This window comes from Seriola lalandi, unplaced genomic scaffold (genome assembly GCF_002814215.2).
Source record: "Seriola lalandi dorsalis isolate HSWRI2012SDOR001 ecotype SW California unplaced genomic scaffold, Sedor1 jcf7180002054163, whole genome shotgun sequence".
Classification (NCBI taxonomy): domain Eukaryota; kingdom Metazoa; phylum Chordata; class Actinopteri; order Carangiformes; family Carangidae; genus Seriola; species Seriola lalandi.
In genome coordinates, this window is record NW_019524716.1 from 104770 (window position 1) to 125948 (window position 21179).

A 21179-nucleotide genomic window follows, 5' to 3' on the forward strand; every position below is an offset into this window, starting at 1 on the left:
GTTGGATGCGCTGCTCGGATTATGTTCGACCTGCCTACCTGAGGACCCCCAGTGGGTTTATAAACTAATAACGCTCAGTTATGATCCATATACTGCTGCATATTACAATCAAATTAACAGAAGGTTAATTGGAGTAGTCTTACCGTTAATGGAAACTGTCCTCACCAGAAACATGATGACATGGGTCATTTGTTCAAATGCTTCAAATGACCTCTGCTTATGGTTTTTGTGGCGAGGCAAAGAAAAGGCAGAAGTATTGTGACATTGTTATTGGGTGGGTCTGTTTCTTTTAACCATGACAATATGTTTAAGTGCATTTTGAAACTTAACCAAACCTTTACCACAGAGGTGGTGGATCAGAAAATGATGTTATAGAAGGCAAAGACAAACAACGTATTTTGTCATTTAATTACTATTTTGTCTGTATTTCCTTTACTGGCACTCATGTACGAATAATGTTTGATGCAAAAGATGCACTTTACACATGCTTGCTTGCTGGACGAGCTTAATGGTATTCAGTGTCTTTGAAATTCTGGAAAGACACAGAAATCCCTTTTCTCCTTGGATGTAATAGCTACTCTTTGGGGCTTTTTTCATATTCTCATTTGCCAGACCTGAATTAAAATGGAACAAATTATAGTTGGGGCAAAGATCAGATTTTGTCTTACTTTACCCAGCAGCTGTCAAACTCAATTGATATAATACGGAACTTCAGCTTTTTTTTTTTCCCTTTTCTTAAAGATGTTTCTCTTTACTCCACTGTAGCTGTTCAAAAGGATTTAAAAGGTCATTTTAATACTCTTTTTTTCTCCCTCACTATTTTATATCAAACTCAAAACACATCCAGACAAATGCCCTTATCTTTAATGCCAAGCTTGAGGAAAAGAGCGAGAGTAGATTTCAAAAAATGCCTCACAGAGCGTTTTGTCTAATTTAAGACAGACCAGCAGATGTATTTTTATCATCATTACTTGTATGTGTTGAGCATCCGGAATCACACATAAAGCTGTAAAAGCTGAATTTCCTTGGGCTTACGCATGCCCAATGACAAACTACCTTTGTGCTGAGAGAGTGGAGGAAACTTGCATGTGCATCAAATGCTAACATATGGCCACGCTGTCATGGTCACCCAAGGGGAATATAGTGAGCAGAGAGGTGGACAAAAGACAACGGACAGATACAACAAGCACAGAGAAAATTCCAGATTTATATAAACAGCAGGTTTAAAAAAAAAAAAGATAACAAAAAACCTTTACACTGGGAGCAAGAAAATGCAACATAGCTGCATTAATCGAATCTACTCAGTGACAGCAGTCTCTGACCAGCTGTTCATCAAAGGGGGAGAACAGCCTGCCTCAAGCTCAGCCAGTCTGCAGTTAGTTGTTGGACTGAAAGGTAGCATAAGGTTGAATCTAACATTTTTCACTGGCTCCTACAAGACGGCACAACAAACTGGAGAAGAAGGACAGTTGCAGCCCTCTGCCAAGCAATTAACTGGTGATTTGGCACAGCAGAGATTTCTTCCCAGGTGTCCCACCCTCTTCTTCGCATGAAGCTCATGTTGCTCCACGCCTCCCGTTTCTCCTGATGGCCTCACAGGCATCGTATTAGTTGTGCCAATAAAGCTTTTCATTTGGCTGTTTAAAAGGAGATGGAGAGGAAGTGTTCCCACACTTAGACCTGGCAACCTCTGCTGAGTGGACTACATTCATTTTGTCATCCGTATTGCTCAGGAAAAGGATTCTGTCATGCAATATAAATGGCTGCCTAAGAAGGGCAAAGTGGCTCGTGCATATTGTGCTCTCCAAGCTCCCCTTACATGTTTATACCAGCAGCACTTTAGATTTACAGGTGGATACAGGTTATTGCTTTTTATTAACATGAGATGAGACATGTGAAGAAAACACAGTAAACTGGCTTCATTTTAACCAAATGAAACAATCAAAAGATAAGAGTTAAATGATTTATCATGTGTTACATCTTTTCAGAGTACAAAGGAGTGAAGGTGAATTTTTCTTCTCATAGAGTCTGATGATTTCCAAAATTGGGTGTGCAAAATAAAATATTAAAACGCTACATCTATTGTACACCAGAGAATACAGAAAAATAACTATATAAAAAGATTGGTTTTGGCTCAATGACTTTTGCTTGAATTTTTAATCCTTGGGGCACATTCACACCATTTACACAAGAATATCTATTTAAGATTCAGTTAACTTTCGTTTAATTGTATTTGGAAGTAATTTCATCTAATAAAACACCTTAGACCTCATTACTAAATCCAATCACTTGCCAGGGAGAAAGTATTTCTTCAAACCAGACTGTGACTCTCATTCTGCTCGTTCACTCTGGCGTCTCTCTCTCCCATCAATTGTTATTCAAAGGGAAAGTTCATCTTCAATCACCGAACCAATGATATTGTATTAGCAGCTACAGCATAAATGAAATGGGTAATATGCTGTGAGAAACACTGAAAGATGAACACCCCCAACCCTTACAAGACCAGTCCACTGTTATACTCCCTTTCACCCCAATTCCAATTTATCAACTCCAGACTTTTGTCACCTTTAAATTGGATTTGGCTGGTGAGAGCACATTATAATTCATTCTGGCTCGGGTCTTGTTTCACGAGGTTGCAACAGTTCGCTTCCTTTTCAAAGTGACATCCAAACAGCTATACAAATGTAGGGCAGCTAAAATGCTAATTAAGCCCAATCATCTCACAATCCACAGGCGTTACTGTGTTGTAAACAACACTGTCAGTGTTGCATGATTACAGAAGTTCAATTCAAAAACAGTCTATTTCTGTTTAGTTTGTGCCCTGGGACATCAATGGAGACATAAATTCATTAAAAGTCTGCTTCGACATTACGGCTAATGCGTTTCCCTCATATCCTGTCTTTTTCCTGCATTTGGTAAAATTGTGTGCTCGCAGGCAGGCAGGCGGGGACAATTTTGTAGATTCCAAATTTGAAAAATTAATGAAGACGACTCCTGTGGTAATATAATCTGGCTCAGACATCTTTATCATATCTCATCATTTTATCATTACGGCCATTATCCCCGGGTATATTACTCACCTTTCTTGTCTCCAAAGAACAGGGTCTGTTGTGCAGGGTTTGACCACTGGAGGGAAGTGTTATCATTGTAATCCACACGACAGGTCATGTTGGCTGTGCCCCCCTCCACCACCGTCACATTCTGAGTAATGGGGAACTGACCTTGGCTACCTGTGGGGATTATGAGACAGAGTTTAAGGTCATGGCTGTGACATGAATAGAGTGCTGTTTTTGACTGGTTGGTACTGCCTTTTCATTGAATATACCATTCAGACCTGACACCTTTCAAAGTTAATGTTCTCTCATCAATTACATGAAATGTCTTCATTACATCACAGTAAACCAAAGATGGCTTAATGGGAGTCCGGTCGACATGGACTCCAGCCTTCGACAGCTGCAGGAGCCAGAAAACACTGGGTCTTTTTTTTTTTTTTTTTTTTTACGGTGGAAACAATGGTAGGTTTTACCCTCCCAGAGTGCCTTCCTCACTGCCTTATTGCAGGGCCCTAATTGGTAGCATGGCCTAATTAGAGGTAGTCATGTTCTGCTGTAGAGTCTAGAGCTGCAGCTGGGTGGTAAATTGACACATAATCCTAGACACTGTGGGCCTTCGATCCGAGCGACTGCCTTGCCCTGAAACAGCCGCTCGTCACAGTGTGCAGAAGACATCCAAATGAGGCCTAATCACCCAGCCTTGCTGGATTTTACCTTCTTATTCCACATTTGTACTTGTCGTCTCAGCAAAGTCCCCTAATTACATTGCAGAAGCATTTCTATCCTGCCGTGTTTTATTGAACTTTGCCAAGCTACAGAAACAGATGTCTAAAACCAATACTCTTTCGCAAGGGATTATGAGAAGACAATGTACAGGCTAATATAAGCCTGACCAGAATGGCCCCTTTAAGGATGACAGCAGTAAACAACAACTGCGTTGGAGCTCTTGAGTTCACGGGTGAAGCTGAATGTGCTGTGTTAGCCTGTGCGCGTTTCATTGTACAGAAGCTAATCTTTGTGCATGTTTTCTCTTGATTTCACAGGTCTGCTTTGGTTTCTACATGTAATGCGCCTGAATATGAAGGTGACATTGTCTCTGCCTCTCTCAGGTACAGTTCACCACAGGGACATTTCAGCTAAGGGAGCAGCTGTCTGCCTCATTAGTCCACCTCACATGGGGGGAGCAGAGGAGGCTGGGACTGCCAAAGGTCTGTGGACCTTCCTTGACCTCGATTGTCCTGATGGAGGCCACTGTCAACTGGAGGTGACGGTGAAGCTGACTAAAAATAGTAAATGGGAAAATGATTCAAACAGCACACATTATTTATCTGCTCACTGCACCCAATCACACAATATCACATCAGCAAATACGTCACCATTTCATTATGCCATCATAACAATAATTCAGATGCAGTTGGCTGGGTGTCAGGTAGTCCAGCAAAAGCAGCTATGCATGTCATTATATTAAAACATGGAAATGGATGTGGATGCATTGTGTGTAGGGTACCATGTGGGGGTGTTTTTGTCAGTTCCAGCAAGTTTCAACTTTTTTTGTCACATCATCTACCCCACCATCTCTCCAGTATCTTTTTTTCTGTCTGTCTCCAGTGCTATTCACTATTCACAGAAATGCTATGGGAAAAAAAGTCAACTCCAAACAGTAATGAATATAACACTCAATCCCTCAGGTTGGGGGGTGTAGGATTGCTTTGGCAAAAACCTGTTGCTGACATTTCTTTTAATTATACCTGCGAGGCCAATAAAGGCTGTGCACATAATCAGAAATACAGTCACGTCGTGGGCGTTGTTTTCAAAGAAGTGTGAGTGCAGGTTTGGGTGTACTGCAGCTAACTGGGCTTCACCTAATACATTCATGAAATTCCACTGTCTTGACATTCTGTAGCAGTCTAGAGTGTGGCAAATGCTGTCCTTTCTGTGGAAACATAATCCCCAGTGCCAACTACAGGGTGTATTTCTTTTTCTTTTTTTTCTCTTTTTTTTTTTGAGATGGTGATTGGAGGACAGCTGGCTTTACTTCAACAGTACAATGCCAAACAATATTCTAGAAAGTCACTGAACCACAAACTGCTCCAAGGACGCGCCACTGTGCTGTCTGGCCCTGTGCACTGTCCTCCCTTTAAAGAAGCATATGTTCAGGTATGTGTGACAAGGAGGGATATTCCACAGTATATTTAATTAGTTCAAAAATGTTTGGAAGCAATTTAAATCTCAATAATAAGAGGGTTAAATATTTTGTAACAACCAGATAATATCTTGCCAAAAACAAAGTTAATATTGGTACAACTTTTGTTAAGCGTCTGTAATGGGGTTATGTTGGTCAAAAACATGAGGGCAATAATCAGAGTAATAATATGACAATAATGGGTTAAAGACCATGCACACACCATTGTGTTTGAACCTCTTCTAAAAACTGTGTGAGCATGTTGAGATTGTTTGATAGACATCTGTCTTCACCTATAGGCATTTATCACATTTTGTCACAGTAGAAAGAACACAGGTATAAATAACAAAATCAATGAGGGCTGAATTACACCGAGCTGCTTCATTTTCTGGGTTCTGCTGGCTCACTGTCACACTGTCATGGTTTTACTGGGACACTAGAACACAACGGCGCCGTTTTTAATGTTATTAGTATCACCTGTGCTTTTCCTGCCATGACAAGTCAAAACTGCTGCTTCTGTGTAAAAAGCCCATTAGTTTCGTCGTTCTTGTTAAGGTTAAAGGAGTTGCACCTTTTTCATTCTTTTTCTCATTTTTTAACTGAGGGAAACAAGACAAAACGTGGCATAATGGGTGATCGGACAGAGCTAACACAACACCACAAAATGTGCATTTGGTCATTTGGTACATACTAAGGTTCATAAAGCTTCAACGTCTAATTAGATTAAGCGACACCAACTCTGTGTGTGTGCCGGCTCGTTAAAAATTGGGCAGTCGATTGTTGATGTATCACCCCATTATTACCTTGTTATAACTGAGCTGTAATATAACCTGCTATAAAATGCTAAGATGCAACACAACATGTTTCATAAATGATAGAAAAAAGAAAAAAAAAACAGCAAACCAAACAAATATTTGAAAACAAATTAAATAAAAGCCACAGCATATTGAGATTTGAACATTTCTAACTTAAACTGCACCAATTTTCACCAGGATTGCCTCATTTATCTACAACCAAAATTAAGATGTCAGAATAGAAAAAGATTATTATACACATTACACTCCACTACTCTGGGTAAAGGAAAGATACAATAAAAGCTTCCAGGTAAAGGCAAGTTAGAGTAGATCATGTTGAGCCATGGCTGTGTTTTCCCATAAAAGCGAACCCAGTGAAAGGGAACAAACAGTTCTGAGAGAAGTAATAGAGGTATGAAGGTTGCCTGCTCCACAGATGATCCAAGACGAGTCAGTGAAGTGCGGTGATGAAATGAGGAATAAACCTGCACTTTTGCAATATGCCTTAGGGGAGGACAGACCATCCCTTAAACACAAAGCATATCAGCGCTACAGGCTAAAGAACTTCAATACTGGGCCTTGCTCTATCCTTTTTCAAGTGCAACGATGTATTATAGTAAATGAGAGGGAGCTACTTATTTTCAGTCAAGGCCAGCAGCAGGTTGACAGCTTGCACATATTTACAGTAGACAGCATGCAACCTGCGTGCCATGACAGCAAATAGGTGAGGTGAGGATTGACTAACCTGAGATATCTTGATGAAAGTAGCTGGCACCCTCTGAAACATGAATACCATTAGCTGTTGCTTTTTTCATTCTGGCAACTCTCCCCCTTTATTCCATGAATATCATGAAGTGCTATAGTAAAAGAAAAAAATCAATATGTGATAAGTCACATTGCTGTTTCTCTCTCCAATCCTCCCTCTTTCCAATCCAGCCTCCCTACATGTTCTCAGAAGAGGAGTTTAAGATTAAAAACATGAAATGATGAACCCTGAACTGAAAACAAACAAATTTTTACAATATAATTGAACTTATTCAATTAAAACCCAAGCGTTTTATTGTTTTGTTTTTGTGTGTATGTGCTTTTAATCAAAACATTCCCAACACCAGCCTGCTTATGGGCCGAACCCTTAAAGCTATAATTGGTCCCTTGGCAGTGCTCTAGCCTTTCACAATATTTTTTATGACAGTCACATGGATGTGAGAGCTGCTGTTTTTTATTTATTTATTTTGAAAACAGTCACATGGATCTGAGAGCTGCTGTTTTATTTTATTTATTTATTTTTTTTTGAAAAAAAAAAAAAAGAAACTGGCAATATCACTCTGAGCTGGGAGATTATGGTCCACATTCAGGTGGGCCACCAGCACACTGATCATCAGTCACAATGTCAGCACACACCAGATTAGTCAAGTTGTTTGCTGTGCTTCACACAGAATGCTGCTGACACATCTCTCCACCGTGACATTAACTTTCATACAGAATCAAGTGACACTGCCTCATGAATCAAATATTTACCTGCACGGCTGAAATGAGGTAGAAATGCAAATGGGGAGCGAGGATAGCATCTTTATTTCTAAACACAAATATTTGATGATTAGATTCTAAAAGGGGAACCACAGAAACAGATGTCTGCTAAAACACAGACTGGATGTAGATGTCCACTCTTCATCCCTAGAAATTCAAGCGAGGGACCCGCTCTGTGCAGCAGGTGTGGTGTATAAATATGAATACAGATGTTCAGAATGGCTAGCTGTTGAGTGTGCATTAATGATAAACTATTTCATTTCATCTCAACCAGCCTCTCTTCATGCTGTTATCAGAATGCAGCTCAGACAGGAGCCTGATGGAATCGGAGTCTGACAATATTAGAATCCAAGAATATGATACTTAGGTTATTGATTTTGCGAGTCTTGCGGTTTGGGTGGGTATCTAGAAAACGTGAATATGAGGAAGATAGAAATCTTTATGACGGCACTTAAAGGGAGGATTAAGAGAGTTAGCAGATGAATGTTAATGGAGTGCTTTATCATTATTGATGATGTGGAAATCTTTTGGTTCTGTTTTGATATGAAAATCACAGCATGCTGGGAAACCAGGTCTGAAAACTCCATCATTAGAGAAGCATGTTGCATATTTAATTTCACTGACTTGTCTAATGACCACTGATATAGGGCATAAGGTGAAAATTCCAAGGAACATCTCTGTTGAAGAGAACAGAGAGTTAGCGGAGGAAGAATGAGCCATACCACCCCAAAAGCCTTTCTCAGTTTCAGCTGACTGCACCAAATAATGGAAAGCAGCGCCTTGATGAATGGCTGGAGAGCAGTCAAGCACACCGCTGCAGAATAAACTGTAAACTGCAGGCAGGATAAATAACCGATGCCTCCATTCATTACAGAATAATAACAATTATTAATTTTCATATGAAATGAATTCCAGGCAGTTTATCAAACCACAAGTTCACTTCTGGTGCTTGATTTTACAAGGGTTTCTTTGCAAATAGAGATGTTGGAGGTGCTGAGCCGCCATGTGCATGTTAATGAGCGGTAGCAACTTCATATAGTGCCTGCCAATGATAAAATGCCCTCTAAGAACATCTCTCTTCAAATCACATATGTATCCACATTGAAAGCTGAATTTCTGAAATGCTGATAATAAATAAATAATAAAACGTGTCTGTCCTTGTAAGTCATTATTATTCTACTCAATTATTACACATGATATTTCCCTAAATTGCTGTATCACAAAAACGCACATCATTATTCATCTCTTCATAACCAAGCATAAACTGATGAGACAATTTAGGCAATGTCTATTGAAATAATGTCAGGAAAGTTATTTGAATTATGCCACTAAAATTAAATGGTAAAATTAAGACATAAATGGATGAAAGTCTTACATTCTTGTTTCATTGTTTCTTATAAATACTTATGTCACATGCCAAGGTATTCCTTTCATAGTCTCTGAAGTACTTTTGCATAAACAAAGACGCTGATGATTTACATACACATACAAATTACTTTCAACTACACAATATTTTTTTCTTTTGTAAGGATATTATATTGTACCTTGAATCCCAGACAGCTAGTATGTCAAATATGTAACTGGTTTCATGGAAAACAACAACCACAAAAAAAAAAAAAAACACTTACAAAAAAAAAAAAAAGGTAAACCCAAAAACTGAAAGTTTGGAAGAGAAAATCAAAACTCTTGCATTAATACTCACAAGGTATTTAAACAGACAATATACTCTTGAGAACATAATAATTAATCACTGCAATTGCCAAGACTTGACAAAATTGTAATTAATTGGCTAACGCTACACTGTGTGGCCTATTTGCCAGCATGTTGAGAGAGAGAGAGAGAGGGAAGTTGAACATCCATCCACAGTGTATAAATATTCCGTTTAATTAGAACTTCAGGCCACTTGTGGTGTGTATTCCAAGGTGCACAGAACAAGAAATACCAGATCTTGCTGTCTCCCATGTGAGACAAATACAGACAGCTCTGTGTTCTAACTCAGTGTGAAGTTTTGTAAAAGTGTGGCTCTTATCCTGTTCGATTGTCAGTGTTACTCCTGCTACCTTTACTTGTGCTGGAATAACTCGTCCTCTCTCTACTCCGTTATTTTCTCCACAAGAACTAATAGACATTTGAACACATTTGACATATCCACCAGCGAGCGCACTAGACATTATACCTACTAAATTCTTCAGAGTTCATATAGGTTATAGAACCAACTGCTTTCTCTGTTGTAAATAACTGTGGAACTAATGGCTGTGTCACATCTCTTACAATATAGTCTAGCCTCCTGTGAAGAAGCCTGACCTTGATTCGACCTTCCATACTAACTAAAGGCCCACACACTCGTTGCTCTTTAGCTCAATGACTCTGGAGAAAATCCTTTCAAAGCAACTCTTGGTGATAACAAATGAGGTATTCTGCAAAGATGTGTGCTCTTCAGTGAACATCAAGGAAATAACATGTTTGATCATTTCATGTGAGAGCAGGTAGAGATGAAAGGTGGGCACCTCTGGGAATTTTCTAATGGCGACCCTGATTCCTTCACAGCTTTCTTTACATGTGGTGTACATCAAGGTTTAATTTTGGGACTTGTTTTACTCTTATTACATCATATGTTACAGTCATACATATGTTTCCCTCCAGTACTATATTAGTGGTAGGCAGCTGCAATTGGTGTTTTTTTTTTTTTTTTTTAAACACCCTGCTAAGATGGTGGACTACACAGTTCATAGTTCGACTCACAAAGCCGAGTTTCCTGTCATTTCAATTGAATTCTTTTCATGCTGCTAATAACCTTTCATATGAGTTTAAATGTTGGGTGGCATAATTGTGGTCCAGTGAAGATTTTCTCTATTTTGGGAACCCTGCCAGAATAAAATTGCTCTACCAATTCAGAGGGTGGCATGTTTTTATATCTTCTTGTCTTCTAAGTGTCATGATTTCTTTATCTGTTTTAACCTACAAGCAAACCACATTATGAGAGCTAGCAAGGCTTTTGACTGGGACTAAGTCAAGGAGTCATAATAAACCTATTTTGGCAACCATTCATTTTTTAGATTTTTTTTATTTTTTTCAAACTGATGTCAAGATTTTATTGATAACTTTCATGGCTTGTCAAGGCCCTGCCCTCAGCTACATCTCTGACCTTTTGGCCCCTGATGAGTCAGAACGCAGCTTTAACACCACAGGCAGGGCTCTTGGCAGTTGCAAAGTCCAGGCTCAAGATGAAAGATGACTGGATTTCACTGCCAGGACACCTAGACTGTGAAATGTCCTGCCAGACAAGCTCAGACTGCTAAATCAGTATCATCCTTTAAAATCACTTCTAAAGTCCCCTCTGAGGGAAAAGCCCTTTTCAAATTCTAGTTGAAATTGTTTTCATTGCTTGTTTGGTAGGTACTTTTTGACTTCAGATAGCTGGAGTGGTAACAGCAATGGTGGTAACTGCATTAGCAACAAGATTTTTGAAGTACTTGCTAATACTTGTGGGACAAATTCAAACCTGGGAAGCCAGTGCATAAATGGCTTCCAAGTTATGCTCAGTTGTCTACTTATAACCACCACACTAGCACATTTCAGGATGTTTTAATCTTTTATATGCTCACACTGTGGCAAACAATGGTATTTTGAAATTGTAATGACATCTAAGTAAATCTGTTTCAGTCAAACTGGCCTCTGTGATAAAAATCCTTTTTACTTTGGCAACTTGGGAGCAGCAGCAGTGGAAGAGTGCTGGGTTTAACCGGCATACATGGTGGTAAGGGGGAGGACGGGGAGAAACTACACAAAATACCCAAAACATTTCTTTCTTTTTGAAGAAAATCCAGCTTTACACAGTTAACAGCTTCAACTTGAAGGAGTTTAAATCTCATCACAGACAAATTCACAGCAGCGGTATGAAGTGAAAGTTGGCAGCTTCTCATTTTTGTTTCTTATTTCTCAGAGCACAATAAAGGATCATCTGATTGAGCGTTTCATACAGTAGTAGCTTTATTGGTATTTTTATTGTATCATTGTTTGTAAATTGTTTGTGTCTTGTTTTGTTTTGTGTGTGTTTTGAGTTCTGTATTCTTCTGTATAGATTTTATTGTTGAGTTTTTATCTATTTTAAAAGACCCATTGAAGGACAGGCACTTCAAATTAGCGTAGGCACAAGCACTGTGGTGTGTGGCATTAGTTCATACCATGTACTTCCTATACAAATATATATATTTTTAATTGTTTACTATAGTGAAAGCACAACTCTGAGTATATCACCATTCTCCTTACTGAAAAAAAATACCCTTCTTTCGCCATAGGAGCAGTTTCAGTTTCCCCTTGGACTGAAGAGCTCATGTTTCTGTTTCTGTTAACTTAAATGCTTCTGGATTAAACAAGTAGGGCAGCTCTGAACATGTTTAAATACAGTATATTCTTGTAATTGTATGATATTTATTTATTTATTGGCATGGGAGTAGGCTGCTGGGGATGTTTCATATTTTCAATATTGCCTTTGTACAGTACGTGCTGCATGTAAATGCATGTTAGTTACTGTAGGTTGTTAGTACTGTAAATATATCTATTGATTTTTTTCTCCTTGTAGCTTTATTCCTGGGTTTTTGTGCATTATGGTCTGAAATAAATAAATCCAGGACTTCATAGGATTATTTTGGCATTATACATCACTAGCTCACTTAAAAATGAGGTCAATATACTGTATAGTACTTGATTTGAACTTGGTAGGTGTATTTTTCTCTACAGCACTCTTTTCTTCTTGTGAACTTCACAATTACTCACTGACATGGAATTAAAAAATAAAGGCATCTTAGATCCCCTGAGGCCTACACTTTAATTCAGCATCATTAATGAGGTATTGTCAGACATCATGGTACCACAGAGCCTGACTATACTCAAGAGTAACAGTCTCAATTTATACTATTTCAAAGACTGCTTAGAGGACTGTCTTTTTGCAGCTTCATGTTAGCATCTAAAATAACATGTGCACCCTCTAGAGACCCGGCTGATTCATACAGTAAAGATAATCTGCACATCTCCAAGGTAACAAATAAAAATTGAATCAAAAATCAATCAAAACTCACTGAAACAATAATACTAATACTAATATTTCAGATGCAATTTTAACATAAACTAATAAATTTAATGTAATGCATATTTGTCAGTCAAATAATTCTAATTTGTTTGGATTTCAATGAAACAAGTAAAAATGTTTAAAATGCTTAATAAGCAGGTTTATGTCATATAAACCTGCTTATTGTGTATTCAGATCACATTAGTACTATACTAGTTTGTTTATATTAAATTGATGGAAATCTTATATGCAACTAAAATACCTACATCTTAAATGTTGAGCTTGATATCTTTTTTTTTTTATGAGTGCTGAGGAGTTTTCAAACTCAAACTTGATGCGGCAGCTCAGAAAGACCCATAATCAGGCCTGAGAGTGTCTGTCTCAGGCTGCCCAGATAATGGCTGCCTGTCACATGATTCTCCACAGCAGAATTGATATCATAGCTTAGTATAGCATTTATGTGGTCTTCCTGCCAAAACTAACAACACCCCTCCCTCAAAGGGAGTGAAGTGGATTAGATTAATGCTGACCTTCCTGTGGAGGACTGCTGAAAAATGATTACATGAGGAACCCTGCCTTCTAAAACATTTAAAGCTCACACTTATATCATACTATCATATCATACTAAGGTAAACCATATGTACTCTACTAATCCATTACAATATGTCCATTCTGAGCCTGAAGCACAACATAAAAAACAATGTTTCATTCTCATCATATTTTAATGTGATAATATAATCATGGTAATAATAACGACTATATAATGAGTATATGTGACATTTTCAAAACAAGAAAAGCTTCTGCTATTAATGGCAGCTTTGCCTCCAGCTTATCTGCTGTTTAGTAACAGATAGCAAAACTGCATTTTTTCAGCACATTAATATTCCATACTGTACATAACTGGAGTGCACCAACACTTTTTGAAGCACAACATGTAAACAACATGTTCCATTAGCTGGAGTCCAAATAAGACCACCTCTGAAAATTCTTTTAGCTTTCACCAGCTAACTTGTAGCTAGTGCCAGTTTTAGATTGAACACTAATGCATGCAAATGTGTAACCCCTCTGCTGCGATTGAAATAGTCTTGAGATTGCAACAGCTTTATTAGTGGCTGGTACTAGTTGTTAATACATTCGGAGCATATGATAGAACATATAAAGCTTCTGTGAGTAGAGGAAGTGAAGAAGGAATGTGAATATATATCTTAACAGAACAACAGATGAAGACACAAAGACCCTCAGCTTAAATTAGCACAATGCAAATCCACAGGTTTCAACTAAAATATGAAATAGCTAAGAACAAAATGTAAATCATAACTATGCATATGGGGACATTTAAAGGGAGACTACAGAGAGGTGATGCAAACAATATGATTAATCTGACCACATCTATCGTTTGAATAACATCTGAATATAAAATGCTTGCTCACTTAATCATTAACTACTTTCAACTGTAAGTGTTGATAAAGGAAATGCTTCGAAAGTGAATGATTATGGGACTAGACAAGACAGACTGCTTTTATCAATTGGTCCCTGAGGCGCCCCCATCGTATCTGATTGTTTTCACCTAGTCTGACCTTTTCTGAAGAGTCTTAAGAGGAAAACGTGGGCAAAAAAATATTTCATGTCATTTATTTCTGTAATGACTGAAAGGTCATATCTGTCACCAAAAACAATCATTTACACTGACAGTGTAATTTAAACCCTATTGCTTCGACATCAGCAGAAAAGCCTCTTATGTTTGTGGCAAACCTGCTGATCTGAGGCCCTCAATAAATGGTGCCATTTTAAGCGCTATCAACCTCGTTGATTGGGGAGATTTAAGCGACTATTTAAGGGCAGCAACTAATTACGCTAAATCTAGATCTGATCCATTAACTGAAGCTAATCTGTAAATTACCTGTCCAACGTGATGCATGTTTGAAAACTGTTCACCTGCCGCTTTGAACACAGTCAGCTTTAGATAATTTCACAATTTAAAATCAACAGGGAACATTTAAAATCTTTCCATGCAGCCCTTTAAATATGCAATTCATTCAGTCATAGAAAATCCATATGTAATTATGGTAAAAGAAAGGCTGTGATTACTTTTGCCCAGATTAGTAATGTACTCCATGTCACTCTCTTTCACACTCCATTTGCATCTAGCAATAAAGTAGAAATGCAAAGAGGATAGAGGACACAATATATGTCCAGATCACTCATAAACAAAAATAGATTCAGATGCAATCTGGCTGCAGTTTTCTATCTCAGCTGCTGTTTTAATTCCTGTTGCAAATGGCTCCTGGGTGTTTTTTGCAAAATCAAATATGAATCTTTCTAGCATTAAATGTGTTCGTGTGGAACATTATCGAGACATATTCCGCTGTATGCATCCTTTATCTGCACTGGGATTGTAGTGGGTTTCTGTAATGCTTCCATCAGCTGTAAACAAGAGCGGTTCACAGCAGATCAGACAGACACAATGCACATGTTTCGATGACCCACCACCACACGACAACTGTGTATCAGCCCTGTATTGTATTCACGCTCGGCACTGATAGTGTGATCTTAACTGATGCAGTCAGTTGATTGAGTTGTTGCAGAGGCCGATGAAGCCTGTTACAAAGGAAATAACCAAGACAGAGTGAGCTGTCTGTCAGATTTATCCTCTATCAAAAAGGACATTTGGTGCCTGTTACTGAGTATCACCTGAGCAAAAGTGAACCTCCCTCATCTCAGAGGTGGTACTGAGTGCCGTCCTCCCCTGTGATTTGCCACAGTGGGGGAGGCAGGGGAAAGGTAGGGGGTGGACAATCCTCAGAACTGGCAATAAATATCCCTACTGGGGGAAACTCTTAGCAGTGTTTTTTTCAGCTGTGCAGGGGAAAAAAAGGGAAAGTGGAAAGTGGCAATACATCAGCTTCAGAAAGTGGGTCAGAAATACTGTACTGTCTCCAGGTAAAACAGGAAATTACACTTTCAACTGGTATTACTTACAAGACTGTACATGTGATGTGCCTCAAATGAACTTAGGGATTATGTGTTTTTGTCAGATCCTGATGCTTGTAAGCTTTCTGCTACACACTGAGAAATAAAACTGATAAACTGGCGGCATATTAGTTGTCCAATGTCTACAAAGTGACAAACAAACGCTGACACTGGGACATCAAAAACAAAAAAAATGCTCCTAAGAGTGTTCAAGCCAACTCTAGAGGACTGCTAACAAACTGATAAACACTTTAATTAATGAGAATTTAGCGGAATACACAGCTGATTGTGAATTATGTGGTAAATCTTCTCAATAACCTTGGGTATGGATTTCCTTTAAAAAGTTTAGGAGCCATATGGTGGGAATGAATGAGAATAGTTATCACATGCTCCTTCAACATTACTTACACCGCTCTGTGCGGTAAATAAACCCTGTCTTCTCATGGCATTTCTATACAACTAAACTCCAACACTAGATTATGTGTTCTATAAACGTATTGACAGTGACTTCAGACACAAGGTGTTCTTTTAACCCGAAACACACTCTTTCTCTAACCTTAACCAAAGTGATTTTGTTGCCTAAACCTCACCACAGATAGGACCATGGATGCAAACCCGGTCTCTGGTGTGACAGTTGCGGGGTTTGTGTCCCCACCATCTATCCCAACCATCTGCTCACGACTCCACTGCTGTTAATAAATGTAGTGCTTCATTCAGTCATTCAAAAAAATACATCGTCTCTGAACATTAATGTAGCTAGGGATTAAGTCTCCTATAAAACGCATGTGCTGTTGCAGTTTATTTGTATAGAAATGTCATTTTTAAAGGGACAGGGTTGGATATATGCATTCATTCCCCATTTCCACAAAGCCCACTGAATAATATGGTCAGGAATATGTTGCTCTATTAGATGTTCAGTGGAGCCTTGTCACACTGAGAATCCTCGCCGTGTCCACTTTCAATGTAATACGACCTCTGTCAGAAACACTTTATATGAAATGCCGTTAAATTCACATTCAAGCTGCCCGAATATGCCCTTCATAATGGTTACATAACACAATTGTGAAAACAACCTCTGTTGCTTCAGCTTCATCTTTCACCTCTGACATACGGTTCGCTTGCATTAGAGTTGCTGCTTTTTCTCCAATTTTTGTTTTTCCCAGATTTACTTTTATAAGTTTTCTTTCTACATCCAACTTTTTTTTGTTTTGTTCTGGATGGAAACAAAATGTTTTTCTCATGAAGCTGTTTACCCTCAATGCACTGTGTCTACAGTGTAATAAATGATTCTCCTTTTCTCTGCATTAGTACTAGTCAAAGCACTGCCTCATACACTCAGGTGAGTCCTCAGAGAGCAAATAAATCTCTTTGTGAGGTCTCGGTAAATAAATCCAGAGGCATGTTTTGCATTATAATGACAAGTGCCATGATGATCCTCCATTCTGGCTTCTAGGTCTCATATTTTTTTTGTAACAGTTTCTCCTCAGGTTTCATGGCAATTATTTACATGCAATAGGGAAATGGACAAAATCCTTTCATCAATATTTTAGACTGATACATATGGTTATATTCATTATCTTCATTGTTATTAATAAAAGTTATTAACTGTAATTAGAGTCCTGAAAGTGCTGTTTAAAATTGTTGAACTAGATTCCAGAGGTATACGGATGCTGAATGTGTATCTTCTTCTCTAATTAAAAACGAACCCCCTAATTACTTCTGTAATTAGAAAACACTGCATTTTCAAAAAGGAGAAAAAAAAAGAAGAAAAACCCTCAGCGTTCATTCATGAACATTAACAACATTAACAACATTAATCAGTGGTGTTGGTTTAAGTCCAAAAAATACAAAAGAAACAAAAAAAAAAAAACCTAGACAACCAAACAAACAAAAAATCCAAATAAAACTTGAGTATATGAAGTTGATGGCACATTAGGAAACTAGATTTCATCAACACGTGAAGAACATAAGTGGGCTGCTCAAATTTCAAATTGGTCAACTGTGCACTCAAAGCAAACAAGCCAGAACAACTAACATATAAAATTTTTAGAGGATCCCTCAGTGACAGCACTAACAGTGGCATCAATAAACATACAGGCAGAGCCACTAGGACACTGGGGTATTGATGTTCAGATGCTAGAATAGCATCAGCCAACAAGAACATGAGCAATAACAGCAAATGTATACCAATATAAAAGAAAAAATGGTCTGTAAATGATCAAATACTCTGAAACAGGATCCCCCCCCCCCCAAAGGTACAAGTCATTTGTGGTTGAGCATCAAGAAAAAAAAACACCCTCTGTGCTGGCTTTCTCAGCTCAGTACATAACAAATTTGAAAATGACAATTTATTAGATACTAGATCAGAATCTGTGGCAATGAAGTGAATACCTACACCAACAAATATCAGGACAAAGCATTAACTACTGAAAGGCAGCGGGAAAATAAAGAGAATGAAAAGAAGAAGGTCTCCAGTTTGAGCACACAGCATGTCTGGGAAAATCTGGGTAGAGAAAGCAAATGAGAAACACTCTTCTCCTCCCTCATCTACTACTGCGTTGTCCTTGAACCAGGAACAATCCCCCAGCTGCTCCAGTGGAGCTGCACAGTGGCCAAATACAGGAAAAGCATGACTGGGTGAGGCGGGCAGTTCCCTGGTGTGAACATGTGAATCTATACATATGTGAAACAGGTTGTAGCTGAGAAAGAGCAAGCATTTATTTCCTGGGGAAATAAAGGTTAAAAAATGCCCAGAAAGCTTTGCAACAAGCTGTGTATGTTAATGTTTCCTGGGCTCTTGGGGGAGATAAAAGGGCGATCCAAACATTGTTTATTGGGAACTGTGTGCAACATAAATCATGCAGCAAGAAAATGGAGGCAATAACTCACCTTTCGCTTTGCTTTTTGTCCCAGCCACTGAAAGCATGAGGGGGTAAAGCAAGACAACAGCAGGTTATATAGGTAGCATGAAGGAGCAACACTGATAGCATGATTATTATTTGCTCTATCCATGGTGACAGGATTAAATGTTGTGAATGTGGGAATGTGAGGAGTCTCAATACACATTACAAATACAGAAGAAAAACATGAATGCAAACATCACAGCTTTATTCAATTAAACCATATTAGTCAGATCATTAATTCTTTAACATCTAAAAACCATGTCTTTGTAGCTGGTAGTCCACAGAATAGAATAGTACTTTATACTATTCTATTTTTCTATACACAGTTTAGTGCAAAAGTCTCAACAAACCAGTTATGATAATATTCACTCTTCTATCTGATATGACCCGAATGACAAACCTTACTGCATGTGTCAAAACTGATCATGCTCATCAGTTATGATAACTCATTGTGAATCTATAGGATCGGGGCACCACTAAACAGCACTTAATTAATGTGGTAATGGAACACCAGCCTCACTAACCACGATGAGGCTATGCCTCATGTTGTGACATTTCACTTCAAGACACGATAGATAACTGATTAATTAAAGCCCGGTTAACAGCAGAATAACATAGGGTCAATTTGGAGCAACAAATCAAACTAAACTGCATGTCCACACAGTAAAAAACTAAACCTGAAACCAAAGACTTTCCTCCTCTGACGAGTCAGTGTCTACACAATTTCACAGGTTAAATTTTAGTGGACAAAACCTGTCTGCAGTTTGCTTTCATTTCCATTTATGTTAGACGGTGAAGCTGATGAATGAAGTTTTATCATAATGTATAATAAAAATATAAGACCAACAATGTGTCTCTGTATTTGCAAGTTTGTATAGTCTTTGCTTGGATAGGATTACTGTGTCAATGGGTAATTATGTTAAATCTGGTTCATAACATCACAATGTAACGCTTCATATAGCTAAAGGATCATGGGATATAGTAAATAATCCAAACAATTAAGTGCTGTAAAATTGTTCATCACAACAAAATGAGCAAATCTTTTCCCCTTTAGGGCTAATCTGTGTGACAGTGCCTGGCGAGACTTCTGCTCAATAACTTTCAACTTTCACCTTCTGTGAAAATTACACGGTTCTCAGAGTGATATAGCAGATTGGTAAACAATTTCCTTTCATCATCACTCAAAGGATGGGCGCTTTGTTTGTCTCCAGTGGTTACATAAGGGAAGGTGCTTAGCTGTCTGCAGGTAGAGACACTTAGTTAGGTGTAATGAGGACAGAACGTTGTGACAAAGGCTTTCAGAGTAGAACAGATTAACACTAGATTTGCCGGTAAGATTCAGATTTTTGAAAAAGATTCATTGCATGAACAGCAAAATCAACACTTAGTGTCAGGCCCAGTCCCACACATGTTACCACCCTCCAAACTAACATACTACATCATGCCTGAGGAGCTAAAAGCACTGCTGACATAGAAGAATAGACTAATGGTTTTCTAATGTGCAAAACGGAGTCAAAAAAGCCTGAATACACTGAGAGGTTTTTTGTTTTGTTCACATGAGGAAACAGCTTACCTGCTTACCTGAAGAGAAGATTATAGTCTGGCTGTTTGCTTCAAGTTATTATCTCAACGCAATAATTTTATGGCTTAAAAATCTAAAGGAATGACCGGAGGAGGGAGAAAAATATATTCAGTGCGTCACTTTCATGAACACATCCAAGTATCCATCCACTCTGAGCTATTAAGACACAGCGATGGATTTATCCTATAGCATATGAATAACTCCTAGTGCACCCAAAAGCGAACAGAGGAGGGTAGCAATTTTACAGTGTGGGATCACAGAAAAAAAAACAGCAGTCAAAAAAAGAAAAAAAAAAATCTAGCATTCATGTGTATTTCCCCAGGTCATTAAACACAAGGAGGAGGAGGATCAAATAGGCAACCACTCACCTCAAAGGTGACAAGTTTTTATCTGAGGCTTTGTACACATAAAAAAATAAAAATAAATCATGGAAACACTGCTGTCGTCATGAGAAATCTGTTGCAAGTTATTCATCATGGACATTTGGCTCAGATGTCACACACTCACAGCACACAGCTGCAAAACAGGAAATCGCATGACAAACACAACCCTGAAAGGAAACTCACCGCTGATCCTTCTGTGGGGATCTTGCTTTTTAAAGTCCATCAGTGGAGGCGGCAGGTTCTATTCATTTACAGCTCACATTTGATTTTGCTGGGTATGTTGATGAGATTGCAGGAGCTGTGGTTAACCGTCTAAATGGCATACTGAGCATGCAAAACATACCATTACCACCATTACCACACCAGCTACCATTAGCTTTTTTGTGAAGTGAAAAAAGAAATTTCTTGTTATAACTTGGGCACTGTGGTCAAGCGAAAATCAAGACCTTGGAGAAACTACTACTACTCCTACTGAAGGAGCCATGCACAGCATTGAGTGGATCTGAATGAAGCTCTATATTGAGTTTTTTTTAAACTTAGGAATAGCAGCTATAAGAACTAAAAATAAATGATTATTTTCACCAAACATATACAGATTTATCTTAAAGTGATTTTTTGGTGTTTCCATGCACCTGTAAATTGTCATTTCTGCTGCAGGAGGGCACTGTTGAAAAAAACAGTTTTTTTTAAGCTTGAATAATTTGGCAAATGGGCCAC

The 21179-nt window shown here is 38.3% G+C and overlaps 1 protein-coding gene across 3 annotated transcripts in view; it reads right to left on the reverse strand.

The window, feature by feature from the left end:
- The window catches only part of LOC111653137 (cell adhesion molecule 2-like), a 145583-nt gene that overhangs the window by 25829 nt on the left and 98575 nt on the right, over window positions 1–21179 (reverse strand). For 2 of the 3 annotated variants that reach the window (XM_023403607.2, XM_023403606.2), the window contains exons 2-3: window positions 18484–18510; window positions 3081–3230 (exon numbers count right to left, since the gene is read on the reverse strand). In XM_023403607.2, coding sequence (XP_023259375.1) covers window positions 3081–3230; window positions 18484–18510 — 177 coding nt within the window. The remainder of the gene's footprint in view (window positions 1–3080; window positions 3231–18483; window positions 18511–21179) is intronic. The other variant, XM_087173287.1, reaches the window with a different exon arrangement.